The 19206-nt window shown below is 47.6% G+C and overlaps 1 protein-coding gene across 14 annotated transcripts in view; it reads right to left on the minus strand.

The window, feature by feature from the left end:
* Positions 1-19206, minus strand: part of robo2 (roundabout, axon guidance receptor, homolog 2 (Drosophila)) — a 509899-nt gene that overhangs the window by 34651 nt on the left and 456042 nt on the right. For all 14 annotated transcript variants that reach the window (XM_080203357.1, XM_080203355.1, XM_080203348.1 and 11 more), the window contains 3 exons: positions 16274-16430; positions 8897-9157; positions 4329-4537 (listed from right to left, as the gene is read on the minus strand). In XM_080203357.1, coding sequence (XP_080059483.1) covers positions 4329-4537; positions 8897-9157; positions 16274-16430 — 627 coding nt within the window. The remainder of the gene's footprint in view (positions 1-4328; positions 4538-8896; positions 9158-16273; positions 16431-19206) is intronic.

Below are 19206 nucleotides of genomic sequence, written 5' to 3' on the forward strand. Positions count from 1 at the left end.
GCATGAGAAGCTGTACTCTGCCTCAAGCATGGGTGACCAGGATCCCAGGTTTCCCCCAGAGCATCTGAAAACCAGACACTCTGATCAATTTCTCCATCTGTGACCTTTTGTACATTCCCAATTTTAGTATTTTCAGAGTTGGTGACCTTGTTTTCAGTTACATGAGCTCTGGAATATCCCTCACTCTAAACCTCTTCATCTCCCTCCCTCTATCTCCTCCTTTCAGACACTCTGGAAGCACCCACCTCACCAATTAAATTGTTGGTCTCCTGTGTGCTTTACAGTCTTCTAATACATCTCAGTGTCGATATTTTTCTGATCATAGAATCCCCACAGTGCGGAACAAGGCCATTTGGCCCACCGAGCCTGTACCAACAACAATCCCACCTTGGCTCTATTCCCAAAAACCCACACATTTACCCTGCTAAGCCCTCTGACACTGAGGGAGAACTTAGCACAGCCAATGCACCTAACCCACACATCTTTCAGACTGTGGGAGCACCTGGAGGAATCCCACGCAGACACGAGGAGAACATGAAAACTCTACACAGTGACCTGAGGCTGGAACTGAACCTGGGTCTTAGAGTCATAAAGGTTTACAGCAGGGAAACAGGCCCTTCGGCCCCACTTGTCAATGCCGCCCATTTTTTAAGCACTAAGCTAGTCCCAATTGCCTGCGTTTGGCCCAGATCCGTCTACACCCACCTTATCCATGTTATTGCTTAGATGCTTTCTAAAAGACAAAACTGTACCCGCCTCCACTACTACCTCTGGCAGCTTATTCCAGCCACTCACTACCCTCTGTGTGAAAAAATTGCTCATTTGGACCCTTCTGTAACTCTCCCCTCTCACTTTAAATGTATGCCTCTAGTTTTAGACTCCCCTACCTTTGGGAAAAGATATTGACTATCTCGCTGATCTGTGCCCCTCATTATTTTATAGACCTCTATAAGATAGTGTAAGGCAATAGTGCTAACCACCGTGCTCCCATGCCATCCTGTGAGCAGTTTGTGATGTTTTACTATGTTTGAGGCGCTATATAAAGTCAGGCTTTAGTTTTGATTTTTGGATGACAGGTGTGTGGCTGGGAGGAAGGGTGTGTACAGCAGCAAAGCCGTCCTCGTTCTGTCATCATCTCAAAGAGCTGACCACAGCTGGAAGAGTTTTACTGCATTTGCAGATTTTTAAGCCAGATTGAAAGAATGATTTCTTGACACTTGGAAAAGTCAGCCCTGAGTCATCATCATCCTCTCCGGATTCCCCTCAGTGCTTGTCACTGAGAGAGGCAGTGATGTGGTGGTACTGTTACTGTTTTTTTTTTAAAGTTTACTTATTAGTGGCACAAGTCGGCTTAAATTAACACTGCAATGAAGTTACTGTGAGAATCCCCCAGTCATCACACTCCAGCTCCTGTTCGGGTACACTGAGGGAGAATTTAGCATGGCCAATGCACCTAACCAGCATGCCTTTCAGACTGCGGGAGGAAACCAGAACACCCGGAGGAAACCCATCCAGAAATGGGAAGAACGTGCAAAAATCTGCAAGTCACCCAAACCAGGAATCGAACCCGGGTCCCCGGCGCTGTGAGGCAGCAGTGCTAACCACCGTGCCACTGTATCTCCCTCAAGAACCCCCTTTCCATAGTAGGACCCCCTGCCTCTTCCCCTGAGGCCATCTCCCAGCCGGTACCCTGTGACATCCCCATCAAGATCCCCCCACCTTCCCTCCCTGAGTGTAAGACAATCCACCACCCAGCTGGACTAGTGATCCAGAAACCCAGGGCAAAATCTGGGGACCTGGGTTCAAATCCCACTACGGCAGGTAGTGAAATTTGAAATCAATAAAAATCTAGAATTAGAAATCAATCAGTGACCAGGAACCCATTATTACTGTTGCAAAAACTCAACTGGTTCCTTTTGGGAATGAAAATGTTCTTAACAGGGTGTCCAAATATGCCATCCCGGTCTGGCCGACTTGTGACTCCAAATCCACAGCAATGTGGATGACTCTCAAATATCCTCGGAAGTGGAGGACAGTTAGGGAGGGACAATAAAGACTGACCCAGTCCAGCGACACCCATGTCCCGTAAATGAATTAAGAAAAGATTTGAATGAATCACAGTAAGATCTCAACAATTGGAATGAAATAAATGGCAGGATAATCTGTTGCTGTGATGTTGACTGGGGGAATAAATATTAGCCCATAACACGGGGGAGAACTCTCCCTTGAAAAAGAGATGCGTGGAATCTCTAATGTCCCCCTCGAAGGATCTAATGTTTAATTGTTCATCTGAAAGGTGGCACCACAGCATTCCTCCAGTATTACACCGAACTGTCAGCTAGGGTGCTTAAGACTGTGTATCCACAACTGTCTGAGTGAGAAGTGAGTGAGCAATCCACTGAACCACTAACACCTTCAGAGGGTGAGGTACGAGTGGCACAGTGGTTAACACTGCTGCCTCAAAGCGCCAGGGACCCAGGTTCAATTCCTGGCTTGAGTCGCTGTCTGTGTGGAGTTTGCACATTCTCCCCATGTCTACGTGAGTTTCCTCCTTGTGCTCTGGTTTCCTTCCACAGACTGAAAGATGTGCTGGTTAGGTACATTGACCTGAACAGGCATCGGACTGTGTGGCGACTCGGGGAATTTCACAGTAACTTCATTGCAGTGTTAATATAAGCCTTGCTTATGACTAATGAATATACTTTATAGATTGAGAAATAAACAGACAAATAGAAAGTTATTAGCTAGGTAGAGAGGGATAAGGAGATAGGGAATGTGATAGAGGTGGAGAACCAGCGATGAAGAGGTAGAATTATCATAGCATCAGAGAATCCTTACAGTGCAGAAGATGGTGAGTCAGCACTGACTACAATCCCACCCAGGCCCTTTTCCTGTAACCCCACATATTTACACTGCGAATCCCCTGATAATAGGGTCAATTTAGCATGGTCAATCAACCTAAACCTAACCTGGACATCTTTGGAATAAAATCAGGGCTTGGAGGAAATCCATACAGACACAGAGGTCAGTCACCCAAGCCGGGAATCGAACCCAGGCCCCTGGTGCTTTGAGGCAGCAATGCTAACCATTGTGCCACTGTGCCACCCAATTATGGGGCAGGATACTTTGGATGGTGGAAGTTCATGCCCCACTGCTCAAGTGATCAATGGGAAATGCATCCTACCAATCACACCAGCCCCACAGCCATTTACAACACAATGAAGTATTAATTAGCTCGAGATAGGACATTGGTCTGAGTCCCACCTCAGACTGCCAGATAATCTGGTTTGCCAGAGTGGATGGAAGAGGCACTACAAGTGGTCCCCAGAATCTCGGAATCTAGGACCAGGTGAAGGTGGGGGTGGGGAATTGTCTTACAGTTAGGGATGGAAGGTGGGGGACCTTAATGGAGATGTCACAGGGGAGTATCGGCCAGAGGCTGACGTTGGGGGAGAAGGCAGTAAGAAGTCTCACAACACCAGGTTAAATTCCAACCAATTTATTTGCTAGTAAACTCACAAGCTTTTGGGGTTTGCCCCTTCGTTAGGTGAATGGAGAGTTCTGGCCTCAGACAGAGCAGACGGAGAGAAGGCAGGGGTCGTTCCTACTCTGGAAAGGGGGTTCTTGAGGGAAGTGTTACCAACTCCCTGCGTCCCTCCCCCGCCTGCCCGCACCTCCACTTACCCACCTGAGCAAGGTGGCCCACCAGCCTTCTCCCCAGTCCTCAACTCCTCCCACAGAGTCCAAATTGAGGCCTAAGAACAGCTGGCCTCGGGTCACTGTCTGTGTGGAGTTTGCACATTCTCCTCGTGTCTGTGTGGGTTTCCTCTGGGTGCTCCGGTTTCCCCCCACAGTCCAAAGATGTGGAGGTTAGGTTGATTGGCCATGCTAAAATTGCCCCTTAGTGTCCTGGGATGTGTAGGTTAGACAGGTTTAGTGGGTAAATGCGTAGGGATATTGGGATAGGACCGGGGTGGGATTGTGGTTGGTGTGGACTCAATGGGCCAAAGGGCCTGTTTCTGCACTGTAAGGTTCTATGTTCTATGGCCTCCAATGGTCAATAAATGGCCACTGAGAGGCCTCAGCTGAATCGAGGGTGGGTCAGAAGGTAATGGGAAGGATATCCAGGGACTTTAATGGGCCCCTTCCCCAACAGAGAACCACAGAGGATTGCAAAACTCTCCCTGTAGAGGAAGCGTTAGAAACAAATAAATCCACATCTCATTAATTACCGAATCAAAAATCCACATTTTCTGGATGCCCGTTCAATTTGGCAATAGGCTAAATCTTTGCCCCACACCTTTCTTCAGGGTGGAGGAGGTGCTTACCTGTCACTGAGCTGTCTAGGTTGTCCAGGCTGGAGCCTGGAGTGTGTGCTATTCCCCTCAGAGGCCTGGCCATCTCCAATGCATCCTCGTCCTCCTCTTCCTCATCCTCATCAGGCAAGTCCGTCTCTATATCTGAAATTAATGTGCCGGAGATGTAGCCCAGGGGGAGAGCCGGGGCCTGAGGAGGGAGAGAGTTTCCTTGCATCTGCCTGCAGTGGGAAAGAGCAAAAAGACATCATAAAGAGCAAAAGTATCCTTACACCAACCCAACGCTCCCTTAAACATAGTTTCTGCTATTTCCTTGGAATCTCAAGATTTTGGAGCACTGCTCCTTTATCACTCACCTGATGAAGACACAGTAAGTAGTCTCACAACACCAGGTTAAAGTCTAACAGGTTTATTGGGTAGTACAAGGCATCAGGTGAGTGAAGGGGCAGCATTCCGAAAGCTCGTGCTACACAATAAACCTGTTGGACTTTGACCTGGTGTTGTGAGACTTCTTACTGTGCCCACCCCAGACCAATGCTGGCATCTCCACATCATATTATTTCTTGATTTTATTTTAATTTTGAGTGATATGGACTCACTTTTGGAGTTGGCACACGCTGAGGATGGGACTGTGCAGTTAGATTTTGAAAGAATTAACTGGACATCTGAAATCCTCTCCATCTCCATCTTTCACTGCTGCAGTCCAGAGTGATTCCCCCTCCGTTTAACCATCAAATGGGGTCAGAGAAGAATTTTCCAATTTTTTCCCCAGTAGCCTGTTTTCTTTTTTAATACATTTTTCCAGGAGTGGGGTTTGGAGTGTCTGTAAGATGTTGTTGTGTGGCACAGGATGGACAGGCGCGAGGGTCTTTTCCTGTCAACATTACGGTACGGTGGCACAGTGGTTAGCGCTGCTGCCTCACAGCGCCAGGGATTCGGGTTCAAAACAGGCATACGGCACACTCTCCTCTATCAATCGGGGTACAGATTACAAAAACAGAGAGGTCATGATGGAGTTATACAGAACTTTGGTGAGGCCACAGCTGGAAGACTGTGTGCAGTTCTGGTCACCACATTATAGGAAGGACATGAAGGCACTGGAGGGGGTGCAGAGGAGATTCACCAGAGGGTCAGTTACGAGGGGGCACAAGTTAAAAGTGAGGGGTGGGAGGCTTAGTGGGGGGATTTGAAGACAATCCTTTTTACCCAGGAGGGTGGTGACAACCTGGAATGTGCTGCCTGGGAGGGTGGTGGAGGTGGGATGCCTCACATCCTTTAAAAAGTACCTGGATGAGTACTTGGTATGCCATAACATCCAAGGCTAAGGGCCAAGTGCTGGCAAGTGGGATTAGGTGAGCAGGTCAGGGCATTTCATGCACCGGTGTGGATTCGATGGGCCAAAGGGCCACTTCTGCACTGTAGAATTCTGTAATTCTGCGAAATCTAGCCTTGGGTGACTGAATGTGCAGAGTTTGCACATTCTCCCTGTGTCCGCTTGGGTTTCCTCCACGTGCTCTGGTTTTCTCCCACACTCCAAAGAAGGGCAGGTTAGGGGGATTGGTCATGCTAAATTGCCCCTTAGTGTCCAAAGATGTATAGATGGGGAGGATTAGTCATGGTAAACGTGTGGGGTTACAGGGATAGGGCGGGAGTCAATACAGACCTGATGGGCCAATTGGCCTCCTTCAGCACTGTAGGAATCCTATCAATCTATGATTACTCCCTCATGACCATGAAACCCTTATCGATTATCGGAAAAACCCATCTGGTTCACTAATGTTCTTTAGGGAAGGAAATTTGCCGTCCTTGCCTGGTCTGACTCCAGAGCCACAGCAATGTGGTTGGCTCTCAACTGCCCTCGGGGGCAACTCGGGATGGGCAATAAATGCTGGCCAGCCAGCGATGCCCATGTCCCACAAACGAATGAAAAAAGAACTCAGCCTCTAGATTGGATAGGAAGCAGGTGCCACACAGAAGGGCAGCCAGACAAGGTTGGTGAGATTGGTGGGGGTATTCTTGTTAGATAATAGTGTCTCAGTAACAGCGTAGATAAAGTGGAGCAAAGTGATACCTAGTGACACAAATACAACTTTCTTAAAATGAAGACTGCATGTGGAAATAGCCATTGCAACGAACATATCAACCTTAAAGTTAAGGACAATGAATCGGAGATGTTTGCAAAGCCGTGTAATTGGCCCACAGATTGTGTCAGCTCAGATACCCTATTGTACTGGAATAATCTTGATGCCATGTTAAATGATCAGAGGTGAATGGAAATAGTTATTCCAGGAAAATGTGCCTGGAGAGGTCAGTCTAATTGAACATCTCTTTGAAAGAGCCTGATAGCGCCAGGAACCCAGGTTCAATTCAGGTATCAGGTCACTATCTATGTGGAGTTTGCACGTTCTCCCCGTATCTGCATGGGTTTCCTCTGGGTTCTCCGGTTTCCTCCCACAGTCCAAAGATGTGCGAGTTAGGTGGACCGGCCATGCTAAATTGACCCTTCGTGTCAGGGGGTTAGCAGGGTAATTATGTCGCGTTGTGGGAGTAGGGCCTGGGTAAGATTGTGGTCGGTGCAGACTCAGTGGGCCGAATGGCCTCCTTCTGCACTGTAGGGATTTTATGAAGATGTGCTGAACAGCCTCTTTCTGTGTGATAATATGATAATTGTTTCTCCCTCTGCGCAGAATTAGTAAACACAGAGAAGGTCATTAATGGGCCTAGCGGTTTAAAAAGCCTCACTCGACAGACACAGGCCATTGAGTAGCAACAACATTGGTTCTAGTTCAGGAGCAGTAATTTGGTTTTCAGGAAGACGCTAATAAAATCTAATCTGCGCAAACTAAAGGTTACACTGCACAAAAAATATAATTGCAGGCAGCAAAATGCTGCGTAATCACAGTTACCAACTTAATGGTCTGCATTAGTGAATTAAAATCTGCACGGTTGAGATCTCGGCCTTAGATAGCCATGTTCTGTTACACACTTTAGGTTCAGGCAGTTAATTAAACTTCCCTGTTCAGGGATAATCAGTTTAAGTTACTATATATTCTATCTCAGAGTAGTTTTCCCCAGTGTCCAAGGGCATTATTTATCTCTCCGTGTAACACGGACCAGTTGGGCTGAATGAGCCGAATCTGAGCTGCACATGATGTGTAATTCCATGAATGAGCAATCCGAGATCCAGACCTGGATTTTCATTCTTGAGGCAGTTAGTGAGAGTCAGGAATATTCCGGAGTCTTGGGAAAGAGTAACAGAAATGCAAGATCTTCATTGGTGGCGGACCTGGGGAAAGGTGCGGGCTGAAGTTGGGCCGGTTGACTTGGAAAGAGTTTGGTGGCAGCCACACAGGGGCTGTCGGATGTGGAACTTTGTCCCACTTAAAATTAAAGCACAAAGCCCCTCTGGCCCTCACCTCTCTCAACCTCTCACTTTGAATAACTCCTCGTACTCCATTCATGCTATCCATACCCTTCCACCCACTGCCATGACCCCTCCTACCAAGCTATGGCACTTCCAAGTCCATTGGCCCACTTACACTGCCTAGAATCAACGAACCCTGAGGTGACAACAAGATGTATATAAAAAAGCTTAAAAACAAGTAACCCATTCATAATTTTCTTCTGTGTTGGAAAAGGCCATTTCACTACAAACTAATAAAAGTGTCAATCATCTAGATGCTTTAAAGTATTAAAAAGAAAAAACACAAACTCTGTTCACCACTTAACTTGTGTAAACAAACATTGTGAAATTGGCAGCAGAGATCAGAGAGACTGAGCTTTCAATCATATATTGGGAGGGATTTTCCAGCCCTCCCACAGCACGTCTTCTGATGTTGATTAAGACATCGATATCAGTCAGGATGCAAGAAGTAACATCCCTGTTCTAGTGTGGCACCGCTGCCTCGCAGCACCGAGGACCCAGGTTTGATTCCCGCCTTGGGTGACTGTGTGGAGTTTGCACGTTCTTCTACGTGGAATTCTTTTCACAGTCCAAAGATGTGTAGGTTAGGTGGATTGGCCATGCTAAATTGCCCTTTAGTGTCCCAAGATGTATAGGTTGGGTAGATTAGTCAGGGCAAATGCACAGGGTTATGGGGATAGGGTGGAATGGAGAGCCTGGTTTAGATGCTCTTTTGGAGAGTCAGTGCAGACTCGATGGGCCAAATGGCCTCTTTCTGCACTGTCAGTTCTATGGTTCTAGAACTAGGTGTGACACTCAGATTCAGAATAATCTCCATGCTTTTGTACTCAATGCCTCTATGTATGAAGCCAAAGATCTCACTTACTTTAAAAACCACTCTCTCCATATATCCCAGCAATTTGAAAGACCCATGTATTCATACCCAGGTCTCATTATCCCTGCTCACTCTTTAGAACTGTGTTAGAAAGTCCAAATTATGTCATGAAGTCCATATTGCCGCTCCCTATTTCTTCCATCAAAATGTATCACCTCACATTTCTGTGCATTAAATTCCATCTGCCATTTATCTGCCCTCGCTACTAGCTTTAGAGAATGGGCAATGGATGCAGTCAACATCTTTTCGGTGCATGTTCTCTCCAGAACGTTCCAGACTTACCAGGCTTGTCTTGATATGTCGAAATGGTAGGCCCTGCTTATCTCATCCAAGTGGGCTTGGAGCATGGGCTGCATCTCCTCGCGGGGGGAGGGAGTAAGGGTGGCTGTGGACTGCTGGCCAAAGGAGATGGCGGGCGAGGAGGCCACTCCGCGGACCGGGGGGGTTGGAACGCGATCGTCCTCTTCCTCCAGCTCATCCTCCATGCCCTGGTGCAGATAGCTCTTCACGGGGGGTGGGGGACACCAGCCATCGCTGTCATAGCTACGATTGACATGGGATAAGGGGGCGGGGGGGGGGGGGAGGATGTGGATGGAGAAAGGGAACAATCATTAGCAAATACACCAGCTACAACAAAAGCTTGCATTTACATAGCATCCGTAATATAGTAAGAACTCCCCAGGACATTCCATTCGAGTTTTATCGAACACAATTTGACACTAATCCACCAAAGCTGATAGACATTATGAAAGATGGTTGAAAGCTTTTCAAAGTGTTGGGAAAAAGAGTTGGGTTTTCAGAGTCTTAAGGGACTTACTAATCTGTGTCACCATTTTCAGTGATTTCGGGATCTGTACTCCCAGATTATTGTGTCTCTACTTGACTTAGACACTAACTTTCCAAGGAATATATTGGATCCTATTCTTCCTATCCAACTTCACGCTTACTGACGTTGAGTGGAGACAATGGCCGAGGGGTATTATTGCCAGATTATTAATCCAGAAACTCAGACAATGTTCTGGGGACCTGGGTTCGAATCTCGCTACAGTAGATGGTGGAATTTGAATTCAATAAAAAAATCTCTGGAATTAAGAATCGACTGATGACCGTGAAATTATCATCAATTGTTGGAAAAATTCACTTGATTCGCTCATGTCCTTCAAGGAAATCTGCCATCCTCACCTAGTCTGGCCTACGTGTGACCCCAGAGCCACAATAATGTGGTTGACTCTCAAACTGCCCCTTGAAATGGAATCATAGAGTCCCTGCAGTGCAGAAGGAGGCCACTCAGCCCATCGAGTCTGCACCAGCCACAATCTCAACCAGGCCCTATATCTCCGTAACCCCACATATTTACCTTGACACTCAGGGTCAATTTAGCATGGCCAATCAACCTAACCATCACATCTTTGAACTGTGGGAGGAAACTGGAGCACCCAGAGGAAATCCGCGCAGATGTGAGGAGAATGTGCACAGTGCCCGAGGCTGGAATTGAACCAGAGTCCCTGGCGCTGTGAGGCAGCCGCGCTAACCACTGTACCACCGTGCCACCCCGGCTAAGTGAGTGGCCAAGCAAGCCACTCAGTTCAAGGGCAACTCGGTCTGAGAAATGAATACCGACCGAGCCAGCGATGCCTATGTCCCACGAACGAATAAAAGAAAAACTTGCGGATTTTTCGCCCAGTCTGCAAGTGTCATAAATGTCTTCCAGCAGTTTCAGCTTCTCTTTTGGATTCCCAGCGTCTGCAGTATTCTGTTTTTGATTTAACACCCTTGCTGAGTATTCTCTAGTTAAGTAATTAAAATTTACAAGCTGGGAGAATCTTAATTTACTGAGCTGCATGTGAAGCTGAGGTGATGGGACTGCAGGATGGAGTTTAATTGAAGCATTATCCGAATGAATCGCCCCAAATATGAAGTAGCCTTTAGCCCCACCCCACCCCCCGCCCCGTTCATTGCTGCCAAGGTTAAACACAAATACACTTTGGGTAATTGGTTCATTGGAATTGAGACTCAACAAATTCTTCTATTCAATTATCAAGCCGTCTCTTTTCATTGCAAAGCAATGGAGCTGTCGAGATCCTCAAGCCATGATCGTTCACATGCTTACTGCGGTGACTTCCTTCAGCATGTCATAACATCTCACAGAGCTAAAGCAGGCCGTTTGGCCCCCTGTGTCTGTGCCAGCTCTTTGAAAGGTCTATCCAATTAGACCCACATGTCATGTTCCAAATGGGGCCTAACCAGAGTTCCGGGTGGCACAGTCGTTAGCACTGCTGCCTCATAGCGCCAGGGATCCGGGTTCGATTCCTGGCTTGGGTCACTGTCTGTGTGGAGTCTGCATGTCCTCCCTGTGTCTACGTGGGTTTCCTCTGGGTGCTCCAGTTGCCTCCCACAGTCTGAAAGATGTACTGCTTGAGTGCATTGGCCATGCTAAATTCTCCCTCTGTGTACCCAAACAGGTGCCAGAGTGTGACAACTAGGGGATTTTCACAGTAACTTCATTGCAGTGTTAGTATAAGCCTTCTTGTGACACGAATAAATAAACTTAAACTTAGCTGGAACAGAACTTCCTCCCCTTTGTATTTCAGATGTTCTATTATAGAGTCGTAGAGGTTTATAGCATGGAAACAGGCCCTTCGGCCCAGCTTGTCCATGATGCTTTTTTTTAAATCGCTAAGCTAGGCCCATATCCCTCTTTACCCATCTTACCTATGTAACTGTCCAAATGATTTTTAAAATACAAAATTGTACCTGGTACTACTACTGCCTCTAGCAGCTCGTTCCAGGCACTCACCACCCTCTGTGTGAAAAGAATTGCCCCTCTGGACCCTTTTGTATCTCTCCTTTCTCATCTTAAGCCTATGCCCTCTAGTTTTAGACTCCCGTACCTTTGGGAAAAAATGTAGACAATTTAGCTGGCCTATGCCCAGCATTATTTTATAGAGCTCCAGAAGATCAGCCCTCAGCCCCCTACGCTCCAGAGAAAAATGTCCCAGTCTATCCGGCCTCTCCTTATAACTTAAACCATTAAGTCCCGGTAGCATCCGAGTAAATCTTTTCTGCACCCTTTCTAACTTAATGATATCCTTTCCGTGTGATCAGAACTGTACACAGTACTCAGCTTTAAAATTCTTACTTTTGTTCCTAGGTTATACAGGACTTGGTGCGGTCAGCTTTGAGAGAAGTCAGAGATGTGGAAATTGGAAAGGATAAACTGGTTGAGGGTTTGAGATGGCAAAGACGGCCAGTCCCGCTGGCACTCTCTGCCAATCCTACTTATTCCATTAGTCTTCTTTAGTAATTGGAGTTACCAAGTCAACTAATATAATTTTGCACAGTTACATAAAGAACACATTACACTGAAGCCACACACACACACACACACACACACACACACACACACACACACACACACACACACACACACACACACACACACACACACACACACACACACACACACACACACACACACCAGACCGCTGGTTGTGCTGGTTTGGCCCATAGACTTTGTGAAACTTTAATAACTCCAGAGCAAGATCGTGGCTTCATTGTTTTCCTTACCCGGGAGTGTGTTGGATCAGACTGATACCAGGAAAGAGAGTGGCTGGCACATTCTACTAACAAGGAATTAGTATCTGCAGCTGTTTCTTTGTTCAAATAGCCAGACTCTCCATTAACTCTGACATGACTTGTGAGGTTTGCCTGATTCATCCTGAAATCATCAGCTTCGAGACCGAGTAAAGCTCCGTCTACACTGTGCCAGTGTCCAAATGTAACAAGACCTGGACAATATCCAGGGTTCGGGAAGATAAGTAACATTCCGCCACACAATTGCCAGGCAATGACCATCTCTGACAAGAGAGAATCTAACGGTCTCCCCTTGATATTCAGTAGCATTAACATTGCTAAATCTACCACTATCAATATGCTGGGGGTTACCATTGACCAGGCACCGAATTGGACACAGCCACATAAACACAGAGCAGGTCAGAGGCTGGGAATCCTGTGGCAAGTGACTCAACTCCTGATTCCCAAAGCCTGTCTACATCTACAAGGCACAAGTCAGGAGTGTGATGGAATACTCTCTCCTTGCCTCCCTTTACTTACACTCAAGAAGCTCATCACATCCAGGACAAAGCTGCCCGCTTGATCAGAACCCCTTCCAAAAAACATTCACTCCCTCCACCACCGACGCACAGTGATAGCCGTGTGTATCATCTACAAGATGCACTGCAGGAACATCACCAAAGCTCTTCTCACAGCACCTTCCAACGCATGATGTCTCCAATACAGGACAAGAGCAGCAGAAACATGGGAATGCCACCATCTGGAGGTTCCTCTCCAAGCCACTCACCATCCTGACTTGGAAATATACAGCTGTTTCTTCACTGTCAATGGGTCAGAATCCTGGAACTGCCCCCCTAACAGCACTGTGGGTGTACAGGTACAGAACTGGTATAGGTGCAGCACAGGGTTAGATACAGAGTAAACTTTCCTCTACACTGTCCCCATCAAACACTCCCAGGACAGGTACAGCACGGGGTTAGATACAGAGTAAAGCTCCCTCTACACTGTCCCCATCAAACACTCCCAGGACAGGTACAGCACGGGGTTAGATACAGAGTAAAGCTCCCTCTACACTGTCCCCCATCAAACACTCCCAGGACGGGTACAGCACGGGGTTAGATACAGAGTAAAGCTCCCTCTACACTGTCCCCCATCAAACACTCCCAGGACAGGTACAGCACAGGGTTGGATACAGAGTAAAGCTCCCTCTACACTGTCCCCACCAAACACTCCCAGGAAAGGTACAGCACGGGGTTAGATACAGAGTAAAACTCCCTCTACACTGTCCCCATCAAACACTCCCAGGACAGGTACAGCACAGGGTTAGATACAGAGTAAAGCTCCCTCTACATTGTCCCCATCAAACACTCCCAGGAGAGGTACAGCACGGGGTTAGATACAGAGTAAAGCTCCCTCTACACTGTCCCCATCAAACACTCCCAGGACAGGTACAGCACAGGGTTAGATACAGAGTAAAGCTCCCTCTACACTGTCCCCATCAAACACTCCCAGGACAGGTACAGCACGGGGTTAGATACAGAGTAAAGCTCCCTCTACACTGTCCCCCATCAAACACTCCCAGGACAGGTACAGCACGGGGTTAGATACAGAGTAAAGCTCCCTCTACACTGTCCCCCATCAAACACTCCTAGGACAGGTACAGCACGGGGTTAGATACAGAGTAAAGCTCCCTCTACACTGTCCCCCATCAAACACTCCCAGGACAGGTACAGCACAGGGTTGGATACAGAGTAAAGCTCCCTCTACACTGTCCCCACCAAACACTCCCAGGAAAGGTACAGCACGGGGTTAGATACAGAGAAAAGCTCCCTCTACATCGTCCCCATCAAACACTCCCAGGAGAGGTACAGCACGGGGTTAGATACAAAGTAAAGCTCCCTCTACACTGTCCCCTTCAAACACTCTCAGGACAGGTACAGCACGGGGTTAGATACAGAGTAAAGCTCCCTCTGCACTGACCCGCCAAACACTCCCAGGACAGGTATAGCACTGGGTTAGATAAAAAGTAAAGCCCCCTCTACACTGTCCTCATCAAACACTCTCAGGACAGGTACAGCATGGGTTTAGATACAGAGTAAAGCTCCCTCTACACTGTCCCCATCAAACACTCCCAGGACAGGTACAGCACGGGGTTAGATACAGAGTAAAACTCTCCCTGCACTGACTCGTCAAACACACGTGTAACATCAGTCCAATTTGTTTTTGACAAATGAGAAATGCCCTCCAGCAGTTTCAACAGTGGCACAGGTGGCAACAGAATGGGTGTGACTGAAGTAAGATAAAGGTAAAGTCACCATTGTCCGGGGCACAGGCAGCTTTGATAACAGTGGATGTGAGATTTTATATGGCAGCTTTACAGGTTATCCAAGGTTTTGGTTTAATATCCCAGGCAAAAGAGGTATCTTTGATAGAGTGGCGTTCCACCAGTACTGTCTGAATGATGCAGTCAATCAACCCCTCGAGTTGTACTTCAGTCCACATGAATTATTCATAAAGGTTCTGCCTTCTCAGCCTTGCCCCTTGCCTGAGGTGTGGTTATCCCCATGTTAAATCACCACCAGTCAGCGCCTACAGTCATCTGGGACGATGGCAACTTTACATTTACCTTGCTCCAGTCCACACCCATTCTGTTCTCACCTGTGCCACCCTGACACTCCTGCAGGGCATTTTTTGTTGGTGCCTCAGAAACAGTGGAGTTGGACTGTGGCCGGGTTTTCCATGAGTAAGCCCTGAAACCATGGCTTCTCAGTGGTTGAGTTGGTGAATCATCATTGCATTCAGAGGGTGTTTATTTATTAAGGGAGAGAACCTGGTTCCTACTCTGCCCAAGAACGCAAGAAAAGTACAAAGGGTCGTGAATGTAGCCCAATCCATCACGCAAACCAGCCTCCCATCCACTGACTCTGTCTACACTTCCCACTGCCTCGGCAAAGCCGTCAGCATAATTAAGGACCCCACACACCCCGGAAATTCTCTCTTCTGCCTTCTTCCGTCGGGAAAAAGATACAAAAGTCTGAGGTCACATACCAATCGACTCAAGAACAGCTTCTTCCCTGCTGCTGTCAGGCTTCTGAATGGACTTACCTTGCATTAAGTTGATCTTTCTCTACATCCTAGCTATGACTGTAACACTACATGCTGCATTCTCTTCTTTCCTTCTTTATGAACAGTATGCTTTGTCTGTATAGCATGCATGAAACCATACTTTTCACTATACACTAATACATGAGGCAAAAATAAATCAAATCAAATCAAATTAAAAGCAAAAACATACAAGGCTGGCACTTGGCAAAAGAAATGTCGCACTGGTGAGGCCACAGCTGGAGTACTGTGTGCAGTTTTGGTCGCCGCACTTACGCAAGGATATTTTGGCCTTGGAGGGAGTGCAGAGGAGGTTTACTAGGCTGATACTGGAGTTGAGGGGGTTGAACTATGAGGAGAGGCTGAATAAACTAGGCTTGTACTCAATAGAGTTTAGAAGAATGAGGGGAGATCTCATTGAGACATATAAGATGATGAATGGGATGGATAGGATAGAGGTGGAGAGACTCTTCCTGCTCAGAAAGGACAGTAGGACTAGAGGGCACAGCCTCAAGATAAAGGGGGCGCAGTTTAGAACAGAGTTGAGGAGGAACTTCTTCACTCAAAAGGTGGTGAATCTCTGGATTTCTCTGCCCGTTGAAGTGGTGGAGGCTCCTCGCTAAATATTTTTAAGACGCGGGTTGATGGGTTTTTGATAAGCGAGGGGATTAAGGGTTATGGGGAGAGGGCGGGAAAGTGGAACTGAGCCACGACAGATCAGCCATGATCTTATTGAATGGCGGGGCAGGCTCGGAGGGCTAGATGGCCTACTCCTGCTCCTATTTCTTATGTTCTTATGGAGGAGAGAGTTCCTTGTCTGGAATTGTCCAACTCAAATGTGAAGTCCAGAAGGCTCATAAAAGCAATTGGCTGCTTCAGTGACTGCAAGGCCCAATCCTCAAAAAGATCAACTCATCTCAATTAAGTGTGGAATGAGATTCAAGGCAGACTGAGGGGAGAAATGTTGAGGAGGAAACATCTTACCCGTTTTCATGGTGGTCCATGATGTAGTGGTCCAGCTCCGTACCGGGTAGCGGCTGCACTGGCGGAGGGGGCAGTGGGACATTGGACCAGTTGGAGCCTGTGTTCTTATGCGGCTTAACGTTGCTTTTGTTTTTCTTCTTCTTCCCACTTTTGCCACCTGCAAAGTTTCACAAGACATTACATCACACTCCAGAGAAATGGAGCAGTGAAGAACTTTTCAGACACTAAGCTAAGAGAGAGGCTGCCCTCCTGCTGGACTGAATCTAAAGCCATCAGTACATCTTCTATTTCTTTCCCTCTCAAGTTTGTCTAGTCTCCCTTAGACATTTTTATGCTGTTCACCTCAACCACTATCTGTGAGTTCCACATTCTCACCACTCTCTGGGTCAAGAAGGTTTGTCCAAACTCCCTGTTTAATTTATTGGTGACTATTGTATGTTCGAAACCCCTGTCCTGATATCACAAGTGAAACCATCTCTCGGTCATCGTTTCATATCTTTGAAGCCGTCTATCAGGTCACCCTCAATCTTCTCTTTCCCTCGCGCCAGACCGTTCAATCCTGTCTTTCTCGTCAAATGCTTCTCTTCCACCCAATTTCCCTATTATTTTTCCTGGTTCCATGTCCTGGCTCCTCCAATTCTCAAGGACCTGGATCATGTTGGGATGCAGTTCAATGGACTGGAATGTCACGGTCCCTCCTGCCAGCTGGACCTCACATCCCTGCTGGAATCGTTGGAGTTTTGAGTAGCTTGTCACATTTTCCAGCCCCACTCATGCAGACAACGGGATCTTCAAGTCCCACCCATGAGTTCTGCACCCATGTTTGAGCAGGTGATCAGTGAGCTAAGCACCAGCAGACAGAGGTCAGGCTCAGTTGCGATCTCTCTAACTGCCCACTTGAATCACTTGGCATGGAGGGCAAGGGAGGAGGGATACAGCATGGCGGGCGGACGTAGCAAGGTGGGGGAATGCAGCGGATGGTGGCAGTGAAGAGATACCCCAGAAAGCCATGGACCATAAGCAGAATTAGGCCATTCGGCCCATCGAGTCCGCTCCGCCATTCAATCATGGCTGATATTTTTCTCATCCCCATTCTCCTGCCTTCTTTGGAGTGTGGGTGGAAACCAGAGCACCCAGAGGAAACCCACGCAGACATGGGGAGAACGTGCAAACTCCACATAGTGACCCAAGGCTGGAAGTGAACCCAGGTCCCTGGCGCTGTGAGGCAGCAGTGCTAACCACTGTGTCACCGTGCCGTTCCTAAGGTAACGAGGCAATCGGGTATCAACAGCTCAGCTGGTGAGGCAGAGAAGGTTAAAAAGAAGAGCTGGGAGTGAGGGGGTGAGGGAAGGAATCGAGGAGGTTTTTAGCAGGGCTGATGATGAGGAAAGTGAGGGGAGGACAAAGCAGATGGTCCAAACTGTAAGGGGCAGTGGGAAAGAGATGGTGAAGTTGCCACTGGAAGAGCTTCAGCACATTTAATACAGTAAAACATCTCAAGGTGCTGGACAGGAGCATTGCCTGATAAAATTCAGCAGTCAATCCCATCAGGAGACTTCCTGGTTTTTAGCAGGGAGTGATAGAGAGGCAGAGATGTTTCAGGGGGAGAATTCCAGAGCCTCGGGTTTGGGCAACCAAGACAATGACCGCCAACGGTGAAGCAATCAAACTCGGGGCGTTATAGAAGGCTGGAATGTGAGGAGTGCTGATATCTCAGAGGGTTGTGGGAGGGAGGGGATGGCAGAGACAGGGCCTCAGAGGGATTTGAAACACAAGGATGAGAATTTGATAACCTCTGCACTGCCTGCCCGGGAATGTTAGGTCAATAAACATGGGGGTTGATGGGCGAAAGGGAGCTTGCGTGAATTAAGATACGGGCAGCAGAGTTTCAGATGAAGAGCACAGGAAAGTACCCTCCATACTAGGATGTTGCCTGGTATGGAGGGCATTCACTATGAGGAGAGGTTGAATAAACTGGGATTGTTCTCCCTGGGAAGAGGTGACCTCAATTGAGAAAATCATGAGGGGTATAGATAGGGTGAACAGTTGGAAGCTTTTCGCCAGGGCAGAAACGATAATAACAAAGGGGCACAAGTTCAAGATAAGGGGGGAAAGGTTCAGTGGAGATGTGCGGGGGGAGTTTTCTCACACAGAGTGTGGTGGGGGCCTGGAATGCACTGCCCAGTGAGGTGGTTGAGGTAGATATGTTGGCAACATTTAAGACTTGACAGACACATGAACAGACGGGGAATAGAGGAATGTAAGCAGTTGGTCTAGAAAGGACAACATGATCGGGGCAGGCTTGGAGGGCCGAAGGGCCTGTTCCTGGGCTGTACAGTTCTCTGCTCTTTGAGGTGAAACCCACAGCGGATGCAAGAGAGAAGGACGGCGAGGATAATATCAGAAAAGTGCATGAGGGACAGTCAGCAGTGTGATTAATGAATAGAAACCATCAACGTAGATGAATATTTGCCTGAGTGTAGAAGGTTAAGGGATGACCTAATTGAGATGTTTAAGATGATTAAAGGATCCATTAGGGTAGAGAGAGAGAGTGAGAGAGAGAAACTATTTCTTCTGTCACGGGGAGTCCAGAAGAACGGACCGTAACTTTAAAATTCGATCTAGAGTGATATCAGTAAGCATCAGACTACACAGTCCTGGAACTCTCTCCCCTAAAAGGCTGCTGAGTTGGGGAGGGGGGGCGGTGGGGGGTGGTGGGTGTCAAATGAAAGATTCAAGATTGGAATTATTGTTTAGCAAGGGGAGGAAGGACGACAACAGATAAGTGGGTAAGTTGGACTGAAGGAACCACGATCTAATTGTTTGGCAGAATGGGCTCAGGAAGGCTGAATGGCCTCCTCTCCCCTTCCTCTGTGAACCAAAATGGGCCGTTTGTGAGGAGGGCTCCAGATTCACCGCACGCTGAAGATTTG

The sequence above is a fragment of the Carcharhinus amblyrhynchos genome, chromosome 15 (assembly GCF_965287045.1).
Source record: "Carcharhinus amblyrhynchos chromosome 15, sCarAmb.v2.hapA, whole genome shotgun sequence".
NCBI classification, from domain to species: domain Eukaryota; kingdom Metazoa; phylum Chordata; class Chondrichthyes; order Carcharhiniformes; family Carcharhinidae; genus Carcharhinus; species Carcharhinus amblyrhynchos.